The sequence below is a fragment of the Miniopterus natalensis genome, chromosome 7 (assembly GCF_054644295.1).
Source record: "Miniopterus natalensis isolate mMinNat1 chromosome 7, mMinNat1.hap1, whole genome shotgun sequence".
In the NCBI taxonomy this organism is placed as follows: Eukaryota; Metazoa; Chordata; class Mammalia; order Chiroptera; family Miniopteridae; genus Miniopterus; species Miniopterus natalensis.
Window position 1 is genome coordinate 69,121,882 of NC_142087.1, and position 22,602 is coordinate 69,144,483.

Consider the following 22,602-nt stretch of genomic DNA (forward strand, 5'->3'; position numbering starts at 1 on the left):
GCGTAACCCGCTTTTCTTTGGTCCCCCTTCAACACTCTAAGCGAGGGTTTGGGGAGCACAGAGGAGAATCAGCGGAGATTATAAGGGTTGTCTTTGCGTCGCCCCCCTTCCAGCTGAGTCCTGAAGGTGGCGCCAGGCATAAAGATACCCGGTCTTTTTGAGACTGATCACTCCAGAGCAGAAGCGCGTCATCTGGACCCCTGCGTGCCTTGCCAGTGTCCCCTGAGCCACAGTGGTGTAGGTAGGATAATGGAGTAGAGATGAATGGAGTGTTTTAAGGCCAGACAATAGTGAGTGGCAGTACCAAAGCCCACCCGGGAATCAGAAACACTCAGGAAGTTAGCCAAGAGAGGACATAAAGAGAGGACCGGTAGGCCCGTAGAAGTCTGGGACTTGAGGTTAGACTACTGGCGGAGCTTGTGGATGTGCAGATCGGAGGCCGTGACAGGACTCAGGCACTTGGGCGAGGGCAGAAGCCAACGATCAAGCAGTGGGAGAGGTCACCTCTAAGGACCATGTAAGAGAGGCTACCTCTCCAAGGATGCTGACACCTGAATGAGACAGATGGAGAGGGAGAAGCCAATGCAAACATGGCCCAAGAGAGTCAAGATCTGCCTCCCTTAACTTAGTTGCCATCTGGGGAGGAAAGGGAGAGGGTAGTTTTTAAATAATCTCAAGTTGACCCAGTTTTAAAACTGGAATTGACTATATTAAGTTGCTGCAAACCAGGCAGAAGGGGGCTTTAATATAACTTTTCTAAGTTATAGGAAAATATAGTTACGTTTTTGCCACGATTATAAAATTTATATTTGCTCCAGAAGTTCCAGGTCACAACTTTGTTTCTTGATGAGGAAACTGAGACCCAAAGGAAAAGACGGTGGATCAAGGTGACACTGCTATGTGGGGGCACAGCCAGGAGGACAGCCCAGATTTCCTGAGTTTCATTCCAGGGTACCCAGCACCACAGGGGGCTCCTTCCTGTGCCTGTCAAACTCTTGAAGAAACTATTGAGCCGCACCATGTAGCGAATGTAAGAAAATGTCTCCCCAGCTTTTTTTAAAAATAGAGCTTTCAGTTAGAATGTAGAAGCCAAATTTTAAAAGCTCTTGGCTGTCTCATGAAAGTCACACAGCATGGGACATACATCAAAATGAGCAGCTCTGGTTAATGACTGTCATTCCCTTCCTTTCTCTCCCCTCCCCCCTTCAAGTCTTGACACTTTTCTTAGCATAAAACTCCTTGTGGCTGCTTGTAGCAGCCGCAAGGCAAAGGGAGGTAATGGGAAGAGTCAGCTGAAACAGAAGAGGGTGGTAGTTGGAGAAATGGCTTATTTTGACAAGAACACTTAGGCAGCGGAGTGGGAGACAGACTGAGGAGGAGGGAGAGGCAGCCCACATTTCCACCCTGGGTAAGAGTGCGGTTCTTCTGACACATATCCTTCCACAGACGCAAAAGACAGCAAAGGCAGAGAGTGACTCAGAAAGCTGGTGTCTGGCACCATTAGCCAGGTGTTGCTGACTCAGATCTGAGACGACAATACACATTCCTGCCCGGCCAGCCAGGTTCCAGCGTTCTTAGGAGGACTGACCAAATCCCATGTCATCCATCAGATGTCTTCCTGTTTGTGCTCCGTGTAAGAATGAGTCTTATCTCTCTCATCAACCACAAGTGCACCAGGATCCCCGAGACTCTGCAGTGTCTGCTCTTGAGCTGAGGTTGGCTTCCAACGCCACCAGTCTGCAGGCAGTAACTTGGACTCAGAAGCTAGAAGTTGAAACTCCCACCTGGACCGGTGTCTGCTCATGCCATCCAGAGGGTTTCAAAGGGCAGAAAAGAGCCAAGGAGAGACTGTGGTGTGGCAAATGAGAGTGTGATATTGGATTTCGCAGAGCTGGATTCCCGTTCTGACTCTGTCATCTCTTACCTCTGTGACGCTGGACAAGTTACTCTTCATTTCTGAGACTTATTTTTATTGTCTGTCAAATAGATTTTTTGTAAGGACGAAATTGATAATAAATATAAAAAGCACTTAACTGATACAAAAATAAGCATGCAAAAATGTGAGCTGGTGCCCTGACTGGTGTGGCTCAGTTGGCTGAGCGTCATCAAATGCACCAAAAGGTTGCCGGTTCGATTCCCAGTCGGGGCACATGACCAGGTTGCAGGCTTGATCTGTGGCAGGGGTGCACGCAGGAGGCAACCAATCTCTCTTTTTCTTCTCTCCCTTTCCTTTCCTTACTCTCTAAAAATCAATTTTAAAATATTTTTAAAATGTTAGCTGCTATTGCCTCTGGGCAATTCTTCACCCCACTCCTAAAGGCTACCCAGATGTTCTAAGGGGTTTCTATACCAGATGCATACCTTTCATCACGGCCTGCGCGTTTACAGCTTCAACTGGATCTGAGAACTTACGCACCTCTGGATTCCTAGTACTTCATGGAGCAAATACATCAATAAATAAGAGAGTCAGTGTCTTATGGGAGACTTCTTAAAGTTTTATTCCTGATTATCTCACTCGAGGGGAGCGAGGGTGTCTGGGAATTATAAAGAGAGGGTGCACAGTGTCAACCTATGTTTAGGGGATTTCATGTGGAAAATTAATATGCTTATTTTTCCATGAAAAAAGAGTAATGAGTAATACTATGTTCTGGTTTAAGATACACAATAAGTCAAAGACAATTGTGTAATGATCAAGATCTAGTCAAAGGAATGCTTGATTTCTGACACTAGCTAAACTGGATCTCCCCAGATACTGGTAGTAGAGCCAATATTAATCAGCCCCTGTTCCTGTTCCTAGGTCTTTGGCTGAAACAGGCCATTGGGGCTAAGACTCTGTGCTTGATATCACAGCACTACTTGAGATGGAGAAATGAGGAGCTGAGAACAGGGACAGAAAGCCTGAGCCCCTGCCAAGGGTGGGGCTGGAGACTCTTGAGGTGCTTGGTGGTCCTTTAGGACTTGACTTTAACGGCTTCCTTTGTAAGAACAAGTCAAGCAGACGAAACTGGGGGCCCAGTAGCATCAAGAATTGGTCCACGAGGGACCTCCAAGATCACATCTGTCACAGCCACATCCTGTGGAGGGAATGTGTGGCTGCTCAGGGAGGACCCTGCCCTGTGGCCAGGGGTGTGAGGTTGGAAAAATGGCTGGTAGCCTGTTATGGTTTCTGCTTTTTCCTGCCTTCATAAAATGAGCTCCTTTTCTGATTTTTAAGGGACTAGTATTAGGGAAGTGCAATTTAAACAGTGTTGAGCATAATTTTTGATTAGTGGTTGTCTCTTGCTCTATTTCGGCTAGAGAATTTAGGAGCCGTTCGATAATGTTTCACCAGAGGCTTTATGATGGTACAGTCTTTCAGAGGCGATGCCAGTCATGGGTAGAAATTTGACCCAGATGGATTCTGGATTCTTTTGAAGTGTTAGATGTTATGATTCTAAATGGAGAAATTGGCCAATAGCTGGGTGATTCAGGCTCTAAAATCGCCCACGACTGAAACACAGATTATTTTGTTTGAAACCTGGGACAAATTCTCCACTTTACTTTGGGTTGACAAGATTTAAATATCTGACCATTATTTTAAATGTAATTCCTTAAAGCCTCATCCAACAATTTAAGTTTTTGCTGCTTCCAGCTTTAGTGTAACACTGAGAAGTCATTTCTCTGCCATTCCCCGAGGGATGGGCTATTGCTTCTGGTTTATTACGTTGGTAGGGAGGGGGCATTGAATGGGCTTCTAGTTAGCTCTTCCTACCATAATGGCCCTTACTTATGGAGGACAGAGAGAATGTGGGGATTCTGAGAGTGACAAGTGTATCTATTCCAAATATATATCCAAGAACTGAGGAAATAACCACAGGTGGGTCCATACACCAACTGGTCCCTTGAGAGTCAGGCATGAACTAAGACTTCTTCTATTGCCTGACCACTATTAGCCCCTACTTTGACTTGTGGGCACAGTCTATCTGTGATTGTTATAACAAAAAGGTCAGATACTACCAATATAGGTGTTTTGTTGTTTTTTTAGTTTTTTTAAAGTAATCTTTTTTTTTTTTTTTAGAGCAGTTTTAGGTTCACAGAAAAATTAAGTGGTAAGTGATTTCCCATATACCTCCTGAACTCCCAGATAAGCACAGCTTTCTTATCGGTATCCCCCACCAGAGTGGTACATTGGTCACAATTGATGAACCTACATTAACAGATTATTATAACCCATAGTGTACATTAGAGTCCACTCTTGGTGTTGTAGATTCTATAGGTTTTGACAAACGTTTAATGACATGTTTCCACCATTATACCATCACCCAGAGTAGTTTCACTGGCCTACAAATCCTCCGTGCCCTGCCTACTCATCCCTTCCCAATCACCCCTGGCAACCACTGGAATTTGTACTCTCTCCACAGTTTTGCCTTTTCCAGAATGTCATCTAGTTGCAATCATACAGTATGTAGCCTTTAAAATTGGCTTCTTTCATGGAGTAATATGCTTTTAAGGTTCCTTCATATTTTTCATGTCTTGATGGCTCATTTCTTTTTAGCACTGAATAATAGTCCATTGTCTGGCTGTGTCAAAGTTTATCCATTCACCTACTGAAGGACAGCTTGGTTGCTTCCAAGTTTTGACAATAGTGAAGAGAATTGCTGATAACATTGTGTGCTGGTTTATGGACATAAGTTTTCAATTCCTCGGGGTAAATACCAAGGAGCTCGATTGCTGGATCAAGCAACTATTAGTGTAAGAGTATGCTTAGTTTTGTAAGAAACTGCCAGACTGTCTTCCAAAATGGCTGTCACCGAAATAGTTTTTAGCTTATGGATGAAGAGAGGTTTCATGGAAGTTAACTGACTCGTCCCAGATTGGACAGCATGCGGGAATTTCTACCCTATGTTTCTCTGGATCGCTTCTCATGTAGTGTTCAACCTAAGCAGGAGGGTGGAGGCATCCAAAGGATGTGACCTGATGGTGATGGGCTGGTAAAACCTAGGAACCCTGGATTTTTGGTCACAGTGATGTGAACTCTTACTTTCTCCCCCAAACCTGCTCCACCCGGAGCTTTCCTGGACTCAGTTGTGGACGCCTCTACCCTCCCAGTTGCTTAGGTTAACAACCCTGGAGTCAGCCTTAACTTCCTTTTTCCTCTCATACCCTATACCCATCTTTCCAAAATCCTGAGGACTCTATCTTCAAAATATTTCCAGAATCTGAACACATCTAAACAAATACCTTCACTACCACCTATAGAAATTCAAGCATCTATTAGTGTTAACTTTATCACTGTATCGTTCTGATGGACTGAAGAGAACTGTATCTCCCACTTTTGTTTTTATACATCTGATATTTGAATGAATTTTACACAGATTAGCTTTTGGCTCCATACATTTAAAACCTTGTTTCTCCTTTACCCACATACTTCCAAGGCCAAGTGCTATAGGACACACTCATGTCAGGAAACCATCTCTAGTGCAAGTTCCCTGCCAGGATATCAGGTGAGCTGGCACAGTGGGTGGCAGTGTTCTTAGAAGCCATTCCTACACCAGGATGTCAGGAAACCACCATGAACCCATACATATATCCAGTAAACACAAACTAAATGTATCTCTAAGTCAGATTCTCTTTAGTTGGATCCTCAGAGCACTCCTGGTCCTTCCAACATGAGGGAAAGTATGATGGAGGAGAAGCTGGAATGCAAAGAAGCAGGACTCAACCAGCAGCAATTCAAGTACCTTGCTTGGAAAGTTTTACAAAACCACCTGGACATTTTCTGTCAAGGCTTTGGGAGGGGCCTTTGCAAGTGAAGCGTCTCAAAACTCACATTTCATTAGCTTCGTGGTACGTCAGCTTCTGGGATATTTTAAATTGCAGCCATAAATTGCTAATGTACACTATGGGTTATAATAACCCGTTAATGTAGGTTCATCAATCTTCCCCCGGAGCTCCTTATCCCTCCTACCTGCCCTCTCATTTCCTCTAGGTACTGTATAATTTACTTATGTCTCCTCCTGCTAGAATGTAAGCTTCACGAGGGCAAGGATCTTTGCTTGTTTTGTTCACTGATGTTTCTCAGGTGCCTAGAACAGGGCCAGGTGCATAACAGGTGCTCCAAAAAGATTTGTGCATAAATGAATGGAATAAAATAGCGTATAAATGAGTGAGTGCATGAACTAAAGATAATCTAGGGTCAGGACTGGAATAATCCAGGCTTTATAAATTTTAAATTTTGAATTTTATTCCAGACTCTGCCATTTAACCTTGGTCATGTCATTTCAACTTTGTTTCCTCGTGTATTAAAACTACTGGTTACTTATTCATTCCGTTAATATCCGTAGCGACACAGCTCTGATCAAGGGGCTACACCTTTGTATCCTCCGGCTCCTTTGCACTGAAATCCAGCCACCCTTGCAGAGCCGGGACCTCGGAGGCTCAAACGTCCCGCCTCTCCCAAGCCCCGCCCACCCACCTGGCCGGCTCTCGGCCCGCCCGGTGCTGCGACGCCCCCGCGAGCCGAAGCCCCGCCTTCCTCGCGCAGTCACCCAATGGCCGAGATACACGGCTAGGTATATAGCTTTAGGTGTCCTCTTGGCGCCTGACCAGAGCCGTGGGGGATTCCGTTCCTCTTGAGTAGTCACTTTCCCGAGTTACCCCTGCGACATGCAGGGTCACCCACGCCCCCAGGTTCTCTCGGAAGCGTCGGACAAGGCTCCGGAGCCCCGTCGCTGCCCTTCTTAGGAGCCCCGGGTCTTCACTGGACGAGGCTCTCGCCCCGCGGAGTTCTGGGAGTAGTAGTTTTCTTCCTCCAGGTTCCTTCCAGCTACGCTGGAGGCCAAGACTCGCGGGACTACGATTCCCAGACGCCTGAGCGACTCGCCGGTCACGTGGCCGTCAGGGACGCGGGGCTGGTGGGCGGGGGCCCGGCGGGTGCTCGGCAGCTGTCAGAGACTCCACGAGCTCGCGGGCCCCCGTTGGCCCTGAGACCCCCGGCATGGTGCGCGCGGGCGCCGTGGGGACGCCTCTCCCCACGTCCGGCTTGGACATCTTCGGTGACTTGAGAAAGATGAACAAGCGCCAGGTAACAGAGGCCCGCGTGGGGGGCGCGCCCGGGAGCCGGGGCCGGGACGGGCGGCGATTGAGGGGAGTGAGGGCGTCCCCCGTAGGACTCCGGCAAGGACAGCGCCCCGCGCCTCGCGCGCCAGGCTCTCCTAGGCCCTGGTTCAGATCCGCACCGGCCCACGTGCGGACGCGGGTGGGTGCTTTCTTGCACTGGAAGAGCCCACCTGCGGGAAGGCGGTCGGGAAGGGGGAGAAAATGGAAACCTGGCCCTACGGATGCCGGGGGAGCTGAGGCAGCCGGGCGGGTGACCGCGGTCTGCACGCATTTAAAGGGCCGCCCGCAGGAAGGGGAACGGATCTCGGGGGGCTCCTGAGGCCCGACGCCCAGAGGCACGCTGCCCGCCGGAGAGGGGCAGAGGGCGGCGAGAGGAAAGACTGACAGAGGGGGCTGCGCCCTAAGAGTGCCTCCCCGAGCGGCGCCCTCCCTTCCTGGGACGGGTTTCCCAGCCACGCGCGGGGACCGAACAACAGCAGCTCCTCGTGCCGAGGGCCCGGGGAGAGGGGCGCACCCTCGCGGGCGGAACCGCGCCCCGGAAGGGTCCCGGGAGCCTCTGACTTCTTTCTGTGTGCCTGTGTTTTTGTCGACGTATAATAGACGTGCGATAGTGTGTCAGCTTCAGGTATCTGACTTCTTCCTCGGATCTGGCCGTCTCTGCGCCTTGAATAGAGGAGGCAGTTGGCCTGGAGTCGTTGGGCGGCTGGGGTGCATGTCTCGCTTTTCCCTGACCTCGGAGAAAAACTTCCCTCTTGCTCTCTCCTCCAGGAAAAATGAGGCTGCTTAAGCTTCTAGACGGAGAATTTAGGGGACCCGTAGGGCACCAATCCCAGGGTGGCTGTGAATGGATCCTAGTGCTTATATTGATACTAATAAGAAAGCGTGCTAAGAAAAAGGGAACCTTACTACAATTGGTATTAATTCTCATGATTTTGATGGCATCCTGTTTCATTTGTCTGGGCACAGCTTACTCCTTTGGGCATATGGTTTGCTTGTGTGTTTTTTCCTGTTTTTTTTTTCTTCGCCCCAAGTAGAATTTCAGACCAGCACAGTAATGTGAGAGAGTCTGGTGGCCTGAGTTTCATGAACTGTGTTTGTTTCTAGGTGCACATAGCTCCCCGGCGCCTGGTAGTGTCTGCGACCGAGATTCATTGCGGTGGTGACTATCACTAGCTTGAAAACCGGACAGCTAATGTCCTGAGCATTGATGCTGTCCCCAAGAACATCCTCCAGGAAACAGAGCTTTACTTAAACATTTATACTTAATTGGCTAGGTTTTTAAAATGTCTCTAAAACAGTAGGATTACTGATGGTTATAATTATAGACTATCAGAGAAGGCCTTGGATGTGTCAACCCCTAAGCCATTTTGAAAGATCGGTATATTCCCACTCTCAGCGATAAGGCCTATTAGTAGCTGTTGCATTGCCTGTGTTTTGCTAGTCTTCTAATTAATATTCAGAAGCTCAAATCTGCTGCCTCCTGGTACTTTTTTTTTTTTTAAGCTTTGTCCTTTTACTTGTTTCTCCCCCCCCCCCCCTCCAAAATAGCATGCTGTGACACCTTGTCAGGCACGCACACCCCACCAATCCTGGAAGTGGGACCTCCTTTCTCTGCTCCCCCTGCTTACTCGTAATTAAGGCAAGAGCCACATGCAAAAACAAGGACTCTTTGTTTCTGCAGCGAGGAAGGAAGGAAGAAATAACGTTACTGGCATTTCTGCTGCTCTGTCAGCCAGAATATCTGATCTTAGATTTTTTTTTTAAACCCTCAGACGTTGGCTATTTCACCATTGGTTGACAAAGACTGAGTGTGGCCTTGCTTCTAAACTCTGCTGGATCATTAGGTGCCAAGCATACAAAGTTGGTAGGCAAAGATGAACAAGAGCACCTTGTTGTCCAAGTTAGCTTGTCATAGTTCAACCAAAATTATGTTTCTGGATTCCAGGATTTCAATCCTAGACTCAGGTTAGTAAGCCCCTTAAAGACAGGGTGTTGGAAGTGCGATCTGTGCTTTTGCGATTAGCTTGATGGTTAGGTTTTTGTATAATTGCCCATTTCTTTAGCAAGTAGATGTCTTGCTCAAAGGAAGTTTGATTTTTTTGAAGAATTTATTTCACTTCCCCTTGATGAATATTAACTCATCCCCTTGATGAGTTTTTAAAATTGGTGTGTAACTTTCAAGCATCGGAGATCATACTGGGAAATATATTTTTAGTACCCAGTCTTTATTAGGTAAATGGCAAGGTTTCCTGCTGTGCTTTTTTCAGGGTAGAGCCCAATGGTTTGAAAACCTCTCTAAAAATGGCAATCTCTGTTTAAAACTGTGGCTTAAGGCTTTCCTAATCAGATCTGTAATTCAAAATGAAACAAAATTTGTTTATCAAGCCGTTCAAGTCAGGCAGAGCAGGTGGGGAAGTTTTTCGAGTGAACAGTGAAGAACTTCTTTCTGCTTTAGACAGATGTGACAAGACCGATTTTACTTTGGAAGCAGCACTTTGCCCAATGCTTTCACAGTATTTGCTTAGCTCTCCAGCTTCCGTTTTTGCTCTCTTGGGAATTTAATGATAGTTTCATAATTTGTTATTGACACAGTAGCCAACTAGTTTTTAAAAATGGTGTGTAACTTTAGTTTTCCCATTTTCATTTATTACATCAAAATGTCTTCAGTTATTTTAATTCACTTTTTATGTCCCCACTTTCAGTCATATTCTTCCTAATTACCTCGCATTACATAATTTCACATAGGTGTAATATTAGCAAGAGACAGTTTTGAGCTGTGTCACATCAGAATATGTTTTCATGTTGTGTCACACTCTTCAAGTGATTATTTTAATACCAAATAATGTCCTGTCAGTTGCACTTCTTTTCAACACTCCCCGCCCCCCTAATTTTGGAATTCATCCATGCTCATCATAGGAATTTTAAAGAATAGAGAATAGTTGAAAGAAGAAAACGTAATCCTTCGTCATTCCTCTGCACTAAGACAGCCTCTGTTAGCATCTTGGGACATCTCCTTGTATGTTTTCTAAACTGTTTTTTAGTTTGTGGAGATCCTACTACAGCCTACATTTTGCATTTAACATATCTTACATGTTTATCATGTCACTGAAAGTTTTTATTCATTGTTTTAAGTGGCACAGTAACTTCCCATTATTTACCCGATCATTTCTCTATCATTGCTCATTTATTTCCTTTTCCCTACTGTTAGAAATAAGACGGAGATAAACATCTTGGGCCATAATCCCCTATCTGCCTTTATCTTAGACTGAATTCTGAGAAGTAGAATTACTGAGCCAAGAGTAACCTCTTGATACTAAATTGCTTTCCAAATGGTTATGTCACCTTGTATCCCCACCACAGTGCACCTTTACCAAGTTTTAGCATTTAAGAAAACACACAAAACACCACCTTTAAATTTGCTTGGCAGAATAAGTGGGGGCCTAGAGGGTGGAGGCAGGATTTGGTTTGAACACTGTAAATGTTTATTCACTACGTGTATTTCTTCTCTGGAAAACTAATAGTTTTAAGCTTTTATTTCATTTTTGCTCCAAGATAGGATACCAGGAAAGGAAACAAGGTCAAACAAAAGTGAAGCTAGAAAACAGATGAAAGAGTGGTAACAGACAGCCAGAAAAAAGCCAAAATCCTAAGCCAACCGTGGGAGAAACTGAGAAATAACTTCACTATTTATGCTGCAGAATCCTCAGACTCACGAATTGGCAGTTCCCATGTCTCTGGAATGGGGTGAAGGGGAGGTGGGGCTAAAATCAATTCTATAGGGCGAAAAAGCTGAGGAACGGATCCCTATCTGTCCTCCCCACTCCCCTTGGGTTTTCCTCTCCCGGGTAGGGTCTGGAAGTCTGTTCACTGGAGGGTCCTGGAGTTAGGGCTGCCAGGCCCAGTGGAGGGTGTGGATACTAGGCTGTGAGGGGCTTCAGGCCGATGATGGAGAAACACAGTGAAGGGTGGAGGTCAGAAAGAGCAAGAGCCCTGTAGGTGAGCGCATAGGCCAGAAGACAGGTGTATGCGGTCAGGTAAAGGGGGTTAGAGACTTGGGGATCGAACAGTTACAGTCCCTGATATGTAGCTGAGAGGATGGCTCAGGTGGGGAGAAGGTCATTGGAGATTAGGAGGTCCAGAAATTGAGTCGCCAGCGTGTTGGGTGGGCCATCCTCATGGCTCTTCAGATCACCCGGACAACCACAGGGACTGTGAAGAGAAGGACTGAGGCAGGTACCTGAGTAAGGAGCCATCCAGAGGACAGTAAGAGCAGGTGCCCTGAGGGCTTACATTTCCAGTAGTTCTTGGCACAGTGGCTCTTGTCCCCGTAGCCTCTAGGAGGACGGTGGACATCTGGGCCAATGGTTCAGTCACAGCTGCACAGGGATTTGTGACGTGGGCAGGGGTAGCATCTCCCCTTAGGCCCCAGGGGCTGGCAGTGTGGCCGGCGCTTGTCAGCAAGGAAGAGCCTCGTGTTTCGGCGTGTGAGGGACCGGGAGGGACCAGGACAAGCCCTGTGTGTCTTAACTCAGTAGTCTCAGGTTGGGCGGCCAGCTCAGAATGATGCATCGACTCATGACTTTCCAAGCATGGAAAATCGAAACATCCAGTTGTGTAACGTTTTTGTTGACTTTTAAACGCACTTTCAGATAGTGAAGAGCCTCATTGCTCAGCACTGTGGGACTCGGAAGTCCCTTTCAGGGTCTCTTTAGCTAGGTGGCTAAGAAGAGGTTCGCGATGATCCACACTGCCTGTGCCAAGTGCTCAGGTCAGGCCTGTGCTGCCTGCACTAGAGCTGAGGCCCTCGCAGCAGAATTTGGGTGACGGGACCCTTTGGGGGTCAAAGGTGATGGGAAATCCCAGAGCAGTGAGCAGAATGTTAGTGAGGCTTTCACAAAGCAGGTCCCAAGCAACGCTCTGGTTTTTCTCTCCCTTTTCTGTCATTGAAGGAGAGATGTATGTGGAAGGCTCATTCCACAGGCAAACGTGGAAATATTGCCTAATTTTGTAGTTCGTGTTAGTTTCCTGTCGTCACAGCCATGGGTTCTCTTTTTTAAACGGACACACATGCAGCTGAGGGTTGGTGTGCGCGCTGCCGTTGGTTTTCACTCCTGGGTTGGCCTTTCTCGTTCCAGCTCTATTACCAGGTTTTAAACTTCGCCATGATCGTGTCTTCTGCGCTCATGATCTGGAAGGGCTTGATCGTCCTCACGGGAAGCGAGAGCCCCATCGTGGTGGTGCTGAGGTAGGTCCCCTGGGCGGTCACACTGCATCACACCACTGCCCTGCCCGGGAGCAGGGTCACCTTGTGGGTAGCCTCTGTGACAACCCAGACTCAGTACTGTGATTGGACAAAAGTCGTCTTTCTTTTTAATCCAAAGGATGTTTTTTCCATTGCTTTTCAGAGTGGAAGGGTGGGAGAGGGGAGAGAGACACATTGGTTGGTTGCCTCCCACATGTGCCCACATGCACCTGACTGGGGATGGGGATGGAGCCTGTAACCGAGGTATGTGCCCTTGGCCGGAATCGAACCTGGGACCCTCAGTCCACGGGCAGACGCTTTAACCACTGAACCAAACCGGCTAGCGCAAAAGTCTTTATTGATACCTGTTTGAGAATATTTTATTTTTTCTGGCTTTAACTGGAAATCTTATTTTTTCTGACAAGACGTGTTAGAGCTTTTATATGTTGATGATAATGCTCCAGGGCAAACAATTTGCATTTGTATTTTAATGTTTAAATCCACATAAAAGGACAATGTACTAAATAGTATTAATGCATTATTTGTGTACAAATTGATTTTTAAACAGAGGTGACTTAAAACTGTTACTTGATGGTAGCAAACAGACAGGGGGTAGACATCCTCAGGGCCTAGCAGAGTGTCTAGTATGTTTTTAAGCTTCTTTTGCTTGCTGTTGTAGGTGGCTGCTCTCTTCTCAAACTATTATTCTGATAAAGCTTGTGTATTTTAGAAGGTTTGATACTTTAGTTAATGCCATGTAGTCACAAAGCCATCCAATGGGAAAAAGTTAACGATCAGTTTGCAACTGAATAACAATGTTTGGAGCCCTTAGGTGTTTCACTATGCTCTCTGTGCAGTGTCTCAGATCATCAAGTCTTACTTACAGTGGGCGGGAATGGAGCCCCAGTTTTACAGGTGGCGCAGTGGGCTCTAGCAGTGACTTGGGCAGGGTCACAGCTGGCCATTGCAGCAGCCAGGGCCAGCACATAGGGTTCTGGGCTCCCAAGCCTGTGCCCTTTCCTTCACTGGGCCCCACTGCCACTTCATGGGGCTTTTGCCATCGCCCCAGTTTCACCAGTGGTCCTTGTGTGGCTGGCTGAGGGGCCCTTCTAGAGATACAGTGTTTTCATAAGTGTAGGGGCCTTAGGAAAGCATAGGGGCCACCAATTCACTGGCCTTCACACTGTGCTCCAGGAGTGCCCTGGGGTCCGGGTTGTAGCTCAGGAGGAAACAGGGGCCCAACCTCATGGATTCCAGACCCCTTAGCCTTGTTCAGTTATGACAGCTCCACTTTATGTATCATATATTAGGCTTCCTGGTAAGATTTCATTGGAAGGATGGATTTTATGGCTTTTTTTAAAAAGAAGAAATTTAAAACCTCAAATATATTTTTATTTTTTTTAATTGTTGGGGACATTGGTTAATAAAATTATATAGATTCCAAGGGTACAATTCTATAATACATCATCATATTGTATTGTGTGTTCACCACCCCAAGTCAAGTCTCCTTCCATCACCATTTATCCCCCATTTACCCTCCCCACCCCTCTTTCCCTCTGGTAATCACCATGCCGTTGTCTGCCTAGGAGGGTTTTTTCCTCCCTAAAGCTTAATCTCATCACCTTTTTCACCCAGCCCCTCCACCCCCCCCTTCTGACAGCTGTCAGTCTGTTCTCTGTATCTACCAGTCTATTTCTGTTTTGCTTGTTAGTTTATTTTGTCCACTTGATTCCACATGTAAGTGAAATCGTATGGTATTTGTCTTTCTCTGACTAAAAACCTCAAATTCAGATGGACCCCCTCAGCTGAGGCCCAATGAGGCCAAGGTCACTTGATCTCACAGTCACTTGGGGCAGAGCCAAGACTAGATTTGAGATGTCCTGGCTCCTCTTAAATCACACACACACACACACACACACACACACACAAGCACACACACAGAAATTGTGAAATTGTGCAGTATAGGGACTTTTTTTACCATTCTAAGGTCATTTCGTTTGTCAGCATGAACTATCAACTTCACGAACGAGAGATGTGTGACCTTGGGGAACACTGACCTTAGGGGAATGCCTGACCCATGAAGAAAGAAGTGTGAGTTGATTTTAGTGAGACGCTTCAAAGGACTGCTTTCCTTGTGGGACACGACAGTGGCTCCTGACGCCAGGCTCCAGCTCTCTCGCCTGCCGCCAAGACCTGTGCAGGAGCCCTGTTTCTAGCTATAGTTCTTAGTTGGTACGCAGCCCAAGGTGGCTTTCTAAAGACATCTTCCCACTGTGTGTCTTCAGCAGTTTTGTTGAAAGAGGGAAGGTGAAGCAGTAGATGAAGAAATTATCGTAAACATTTTAGTCATTTTTCTTTAAAAGAAGACAAAACCCTGAAGTAATTATGTTTTATTTTCAGAAGAAGACAAAATAAACATCCATGTTGGGAGACAGAAAACCCAAATTTGTTCTTACTTAGATGGTTTCTTTTTCTTACCCTCTTAGTCATTTATATTTCCAGCCCTTTTTTTTCAGATTTCCTAGTTTTGATTTGCTAGATCAATAACCATACTTAGTGTTACTGGTTTCACTTAAAAATAAACACATCAGCAGGTGCTTAGTGACAGGGCAGCCTCCACTGTGCTTCTCCTTGCTGGGTTCCCCGTGTGCTGACAAGTTTAAGATGTGCCCGGCTGGAAGGGATGGGGGCCAACTTCTGATCTGCTTCCATTGTGAACCCACGTTTCCCTTTAAAGCTCCCTGTTTCTTCACTATTGTAGCTCGTTCTCCCCCTTCCAGCCCTCAGTGAACTCCCTTAGCATTGCTTGCCCGACCCCTATATTGCCAAATGTCTAGGTCTTACTTTCTTATGCATTAAACAAAGCACGAGCATATGTAAAGTGAATTCTGTTTTGATCATTTCAGTTTCCACTAGATTACAATTGACTTTGAATCCAGCAAAGATTTTTGGCACAGGTTTACATGGATACATGTAGGATTATTTATTGGCCTCCACATCAAAAACGTTGGTTAAAATTGAGCTTTCTGTAGGATAAGGTCGAAAGGATGACGCTGCAGGAATCAAGAGACTCGGGTTTGAATTTGTCCCTACCCGCAGCTTGGCTGGCGGGTAGCTCATCCTCCTAAGTGCTTTCATTTGCTGGTTTCTCATTCCTTGAACAAGTACGTATGTCCTGTCCTGGGTGCTGGGGTTACACCATAAAATGGAAGAATAGTCCATGAGTATTAACCAGCCCTCAGTCTGTGGTTCTGAATGAAACTATAATGTGTTTGTAGACGTGGACTTTTCTTTTTTTTATATCTTTATTGATTTCAGAGAGAGGAAGAGAGAGAGACAGAAACATCAATGATGAGAGAGTCATTGATCGAGCCCACAACCCAGGCATGTGCCCTGACCAGGACTCGAACCCTGATCGCCTGGATCCTAGGTCGACGCTCAACCTCTGAGCCATGCCTGGCCGGGCAACGTGGACTTTTCTAAGTGTAAACATTGGCCCTTCTCAGACTTAAATCTAAGAAGAACTCCTCTGCTTTCTCACTTAACGCTATCCCTTGCACAGTCAGGAGGAAACGCTGGCTTATTTATTAGCTCATAGACCTACTGGACGGTTGATGAAAGTTGAAACTCTCACTCACATGTTCATTATTATGCTTATTGTGAATTGAAACGTTCGCCTTGTGACGCAGAGTAATTTGGATGTGATTTTGTGTTTCTTTCTAGTGGCAGCATGGAGCCAGCCTTTCACAGGGGCGACCTTCTGTTCCTGACAAATTTCCGGGAAGACCCTATTAGAGCTGGTGAAATCGTTGTCTTTAAGGTCGAAGGACGAGACATTCCAATAGTTCACAGAGTAATCAAAGTTCATGAAAAGTAAAGAGGCTTTACTTCTTTTGGGTGTTGTTTTGTAAATTTTTGGTAGAATTTTAATGGTTGACTAGAAAGTGCAAAAGCACTGAATTATGTTCCTAGTTCTGCCATTTATTAGTTGGGTGACTTTGAACCTGCTACTTAACTTGGTCTGTAAGGTGGGAATGATATACTTTACCCACACTAACTCACAGGGGATTATGAGAACTGAAGAACTGATGATTATTAAAGAACTTGAACATAGTCAGATGGAGTGTATTATGGCACAATATTAGTTATTTGAAGGAGTCCCAAAGAAAATCAAATCGTGTTGTAACTGAGGATTATTTTGATGTGAGAATTATTTTCTGAAATGCAGAAAGCTGCCAGTTTGTTTATATCACTTTGGACCAAGTGGAATTCTCAACAGTAATATTAGCCCTGGATGGATACAAATTCCTTTCCCAAACTCATCCCATGATTTGGTAGTTGCATATCCTGCATTAATTCCCCCACCCCCACCTCCACAAATGGGCTTTCCTTTCCTTTAAAGCCAGTGATGACTTACTAAGAACCGGAAACAATGACTTCTAGCTCAAATACGTTATGTTCCCATGAGACACTAAGTCACGTGATTAGTGAAAATGTTACATTTTATGTACTTGGTTATTTATTTACCCTTATGTAGGCTTGCTGTAGAATTTTACGTGCATGAGTTATGGAATTAAATTTAGGCTTGTGTGTTTGTGTTTTTAATGGTGCATTGCTCATCCTGGGTGTGTGTGCGTGCGCCATAACTATTTGTACATTCCTGGTATTTAGGGTCCCATTCCATTCACTGCTTCCAGGTTCCCCAAAGATATTGACACTTAAAAATATTCATTTCATTTTACTCTCAGCATTAGAAGGACCCTGTTTCAGTTTGTGTTAATACACTAATGTTACTTGATGTCTACTTATTAACTTACTGATGAGGAAATAGCTCAGTCATAATGTGACAGTACTCTCACCTGATTTAAAGTAATTTCCAAGGATGAGAAACTGTTCAGAGTGGAGGAAATAGCGATGACTTGCTGTAATTTGCATGAATTGTGGGAGATTTTTATCCTTTTGATTTCCTTTATAACTGTGGCTGCAAATCAGCTTGCTCCTTTTGGCGTGGCTTCAAATCTTTGTGGGCTTTTAAGCTTTTATCAGATTATAATAGTGCAATTTTTCATTTGTCTATTGAAAGAAGACGTTCTTTGTGGCTCTACAATGCTGTCATGTTATATTTCTAGGGTCAAGGCTATGTAAGCACCAGTTTAGAATGTTTAAAGTGAATCCCACGTGTGTCTTTAACATGCTGGTTTTATGCCATTTATTGTTCCTGTTTCTTTGCAAACTGGAGTTTACACCACTTTGCTCAGTGGCGAAGGAAGTAATGCATTACCGCCTTCCGCATTTGGCAAGGAAAAGTAAGTTTGAGGAGAGGTAAAGGGACACTTGCATATTTGACTTACCTTGTGCTCAGATCTGTGTGATCTGGGATCAAGTTCACATCTGAAGTGAAGAGGAACATAATCCATGTTAACAAGTTGGCACATGAGGACTAACAGTAAAAACAGCTGCTGGAAGCTAATCATTGCCTTACCGGTGCCCTTGTGCTTGGCTGTGTTTTTTGGTTGCCAGGGTAACTTGAGTGTTTTATAATTAAGTCTATAATATTGTCATTAGATTTGTGCTTTTGTTGCATGGTTATCTGTACGCCATCATCTTAGACCAAGAAAGATGAGGTTATCTTAGACTGCTTTTCTGAGTGCCTGTATCTGGCTATAAAGTGTTGGATAAACTAATTTTCGCTAATGCTGCTGTGCTAAAAATAATTTTTGAAAGGACATTATTTTGCTTTCCAGAGATAATGGAGACATCAAATTTCTGACTAAAGGAGATAATAATGAAGTTGACGACAGAGGCTTGTACAAAGAAGGCCAGAACTGGCTGGAAAAGAAGGACGTGGTGGGAAGAGCCCGAGGGTGAGCACTGACTCTAAGTTCCATAGAAGGTTCAGAAACCAGAGAGTACTCAGAAGCAGATGACTGTCTGAGGTGACAGGGCCACTCATTGTCAGTGAGCGTGTCAGGACAGCTGTGAGGGTTCTGGTGTGCATCGTGATGACGAACTAAGACGTGGAACTGAGCAGGACCTAACATCTAAGGCTGAGCGCAAGTATATTCATGTTGTGGGTTCGATTCTGTTTTTGAAATAAAGCCTCACCTAGGGAGTAGTTATTTGTGGGTCTTAAATAACGGTTACCAGAGATCCTCTCAGAGATAGCTACTGATAGCTACTCTGGTGAACGTCCTAGATACTTCCTGTCCCTATGCAGATGTGTATGCATATGTAACATATACTTTTACATAGATAATTAAATTTTTTTTTTTTTTTTTTTACCCAACAGAAAGTTGGAAATAGCTTTCAGTGTCAAATCTACATCTATATCTTTTTACAGGGCTACATGTGGTTTCCCTGAGAATTGTGACTTATTTAACTAATCCTCTTTTGGTGGATATTTAGATGATTTCCTGTTTTTTTTCACTGTTAAAAACAGTTCTGTGATAAATCTTTTAATAGTCATCTTTGCATAATTATTCCAGCGATAAGTTCTGCTTCTGATTGACAGCAGACAGTGTATCCTCTTAGAAAACCAAAAAAAGGGCAACTCCTCCTCTCTCTTGGTGACCCTTTTATGTTTAACCCTCGTTAGAAATGCCTTTTAAAAAATCTTATCTAAACCCCACCAGCAATGTGAGGCTGGAGAACATTGGTTACCTTTTCTAAGATTCAGCTTTATTCATCAAATTGTAGTTTAAGGCCTCTGTCTGCCCCTTTTCTCTCTCTGCTCACCCTTTGACCATTTTTTCTCTATTGCATTTCCATGGGACTATCTGGGGAGATGAGAGACTTCCAGTTGGTCAGTCCTGTGTTTTTAGAAACTCTGGTAGAGGCTTTGTGTAAGTGGGAGCTCGAAGCCACTGATTGAAAGGAGACTGATGGGAACTAACGGTGTGTTACCTGGTTTTGCATTAGTGACATTAACTTTGCCAGCATAACCATCAGCCAGCCTATGCCCTGAACCCCCTCTCTCTGGGACCATAATCACGTTTGGGTGTGAGTTGTGAGATCCCCATTGATTTGTAATCACTGCACAATACACTTGTTTGTTACATCTGAAAAGCTCTGTGGAGTGAAAATGATGATGATTCTTTTTTTTAAAAAATATATATTTTTTTAATTTCAGGGAGAGGAAAGGAGAGGGAGAGAGAGAGATAGAAACATCGATGATGAGAAAGTCATTGATTGGCTGCTTCCTGCATGCTCCCCACTGAGGATCGAGCCCGCAACCCGGGCATGTGCCCTGACCAGGAATTGAACCTCGATGGCCTGGATCCTAGGTGGACACTCAACCGCTGAGCCACACCTGGCCGGGCATGATGATGATTCTTGATGAAACTAATTATCCATGTATTTTAAACGCTTTCTCTAACAGCAGTTCTTAGGGGATCTGCATCTTACTTCAGTACTAAAAAATGAAAAACTAGGTTGATCAAAGTTGCCCATTCCCTTTGTACACGTGGCTCCGCTGCTTATTTTAATTCTGTTATGGTGGAGACGAGTAGCATCTCTAGCTGAGATCATGTGCCTGCTTAAAAATTGTCCTGCCTCTTACCTCTGGTGCTTTTTATTAAGAGAGCCTTTGAGACAGGAGTGACCGTTGCTCTGACAGCCCCAGTTAGTGCCATTCCCAGCAAGAATGTTTCCTACAGCTGATTTATAGTGTTTTCAAAGGTTGCTTTCATATTACAAACAATTATGATATTTCTGGCTTTTTATCTCACAATTTAGGTTTTTACCATATGTTGGTATGGTCACGATAATAATGAATGACTACCCAAAATTCAAGGTAGGAATTTATATGTGTGTCTGTATTTTAAAAATATATTGGAGCTTTTTACTTGTGTAGCTATAAAAACGCAGTTTGTTTAAAATGTGTTACTAGTTCTTTGTTCTGCAGAGTATTTGTTGTTAACCACAAATTAACACAATCATTTCAATTATATATTTAAAATAGCTACTTTCATCTTTTATGTTCACAGTGTGTTCAAAAATGGCACCTATATGTTTGTTGCTTTTTACTATGGGAATATTTAGAGAAACAAAATAGTACAATAAACTCCGTAATACTAATTTCCCAACGTCAGTGAAAATGTTCTGTCTGTTTTTTAAAAGCCACTTGAAAAACAATAGGAAACCTACGCAGGGATGAGCAGTGCACTAGCTGTGTTGTTGGGGTTTGAGCCTTAGTCCTTCAGTAGGTTGTTGGGTTTTTAATCACAATGCGCCATCGAGCAGCTAACGTGCTCAAGGGGGAAGAGGTCACCTTTGGTTCCGTCCTCAGTCCAGAATTGAACAGACTTCATGTGAACATCCGCAACCCAAATTTATGTGGAGCCCTCGCAGTAATTTTCCATTCTGTTTTCTTTACAGTATGCTCTTTTGGCTGTGATGGGCGCATATGTGTTACTAAAACGTGAATCCTAAAGTGAGAAGCGGTTCCTGGGACCAGACTGAAATGAATTCTGTTGAAAAAGAGAAAAACTAATATATTTGAAATGTTTCACTTTCTGTATACAAGGGGAACAGTGTGGAGACGTTTGTGTCTTGTCCAAATAAACGATTCACCAGTGAAGGTTGTTTTCTGTTGTGGGCTCTGATTTGAATCTGCTCAGTCTACCTGCCCCTGTGGTGCCCGTTCTGCTCCGAGGGTGAGGGGCTGCACCACTCCAGGCGTCAGGCGTCATGCACGTGATAAAGCTGTAATGTCTGAGTTCTGAAAATGAAATTCTTGGCATAGCATAGTAGCATTTCAGGGGGAAACATACAGGCCCTTGAAAAGAGATGGCTTTTTATCTATTAAAGTAGAATCTGTTAATTCGTAAAGCCTAAAGCTGTTTTTGGAAGGAAAGGTGTACTCTGCTTTGTTTTTGTGGTCTGATCCATCTTGAGGTGTTTGGATAAATTATTTGAAAGTGTTAAATGAGTTATAAAAACAGCACATACTCCTTTGAAAAATGGCATAAAGCACAGAAGGGTAAAAGGGGCCTATCCATTTCCTCAGGTTCTGTGCATCTCCACATTTAATTTATTTGCTTCGTATATAGTTCTTCACTAAAGTATTTATCGGGCACCTCTATCCCAGCCACTGACTTCCGTGCTGGGGATACAAAGCCCCAGCCTGGGTGGAGTTTGCAGCCAAGTGGGAGGAACAGATAATAAACTGACATGTGATTTCAGGAGTGACAGGTGCTATGGGGAAAGATCAAATGGGATCAACAGATAGAGGGCAAAAGATGCCATTGCTTTTCACAGGGAGGTCCTCTGCGGGAGGGACATTAAGCAGAGTTAAGAGAGATGAGGGAACGAGGCACATAAATGTTGGGAAGAGCCTTGCAGCAAATGTGAGGCCCCCACAGGGAATGTGCTCCAGCTTCAGCGAGCCCAGAGCCCCAGCTGCTGACTGCCGGCTGCCGTTAGCTGCAGGTGCCTGCCCGAGGCGGGGAGGCCCGAGGGCCTGCCTGGCCAGCACCTGCCGGGAATGCCTGAGCTGCGGGGCCTGGTCCCCGCTGTGCCTAGCAGGGCGTTAGAGGGCTACAAAGGAGGCCAGCGATGTTTCCACATACAGTGGTGCCTCAGTTTTTGAACATCTCCCTTGACGCACATTTCGGGTTACAACGCCGTAAACCTGGAAGTCAGTGCTTTGGTTTTCGAGCACGCCTCGGGAGTCGAACATGCCCCACGGCTTCTGCTGAGGGCAAGATCCCAAGGCCGTGGACCCCTCGGGTTCCGAACGTTTCAGACCTGAACGGTCTTCTGGAACAGATGCCATTCGAAAACCGAGGGACCACTGTACCCTTTTCAGTTTTACAAACATGGGCTCTTTTCACTGCACAGGATGCTGGTGGCGTCCTTTCTGTCAGAACTTACCAATCTGCCTCACTCTTTGAGGTCTGTCCCACTCTGATCTGAGTTTAGAACCCCTAAAGGTCACTGACCCACCTATGGGCCTGGAGCAAGTTACATAACTTCCCTCAGCCTCAAGTGGAGGGTAGAAGACACTTCCCTCCCCGATTGTCCTAAGTAGTGAGCAAGTAAGTCACTGAATGCTCTTAGCACAGTGCTGGACATGATGCAGCACATGCTCCATCAAACGTCACCCATGTTGTGTGTTCTGGTTTCCAGTGGAAAACTGCACCCCTTGAGCACCTGTGCAGTGATTTCTGGGGGAGCCCCTGATTTGGTTAAGGACCAGCAGGAATGATCTGTGGGGGGCGGCTTGCCAGGTGGTCCTTTATCTCTACTGAAATAGGCTATTG

General features: G+C 45.1%; 1 protein-coding gene across 2 annotated transcripts; it reads left to right on the forward strand.

The window, feature by feature from the left end:
- Positions 1–6,919: 6,919 nt before the first annotated feature.
- SEC11C (SEC11 homolog C, signal peptidase complex subunit) lies at positions 6,920–20,918 on the forward strand. 2 transcript variants are annotated; one of them, XM_016223549.2, is made up of 6 exons: positions 6,920–7,063; positions 12,234–12,343; positions 16,064–16,213; positions 18,085–18,204; positions 20,075–20,132; positions 20,717–20,918. In XM_016223549.2, exons 1-6 carry the CDS (start codon positions 6,977–6,979, stop codon positions 20,768–20,770), a joined length of 579 nt encoding a protein of 192 aa, XP_016079035.1. In that variant the 5' UTR covers positions 6,920–6,976; the 3' UTR covers positions 20,771–20,918. The 2 variants fall into 2 exon arrangements, with proteins under 2 accessions (XP_016079035.1, XP_016079034.2); XM_016223548.2 differs by lacking the exon at positions 20,717–20,918 and having other exon boundaries at positions 20,075–20,315.
- The last annotated feature ends 1,684 nt before the right edge of the window (positions 20,919–22,602 follow it).

Coding starts and splice junctions, on each gene's coding strand:
- SEC11C (XM_016223548.2), top strand. CDS start 6,977: ATGGTGCGCGCGGGCGCCGTGGGGACGCCTCTCCCCACGTCCGGCTTG. Junction 7,064..12,233: donor GAAAGATGAACAAGCGCCAG/GTAACAGAGGCC, acceptor TTCTCGTTCCAG/CTCTATTACCAGGTTTTAAA. Junction 16,214..18,084: donor GTAATCAAAGTTCATGAAAA/GTAAAGAGGCTT, acceptor TTTGCTTTCCAG/AGATAATGGAGACATCAAAT.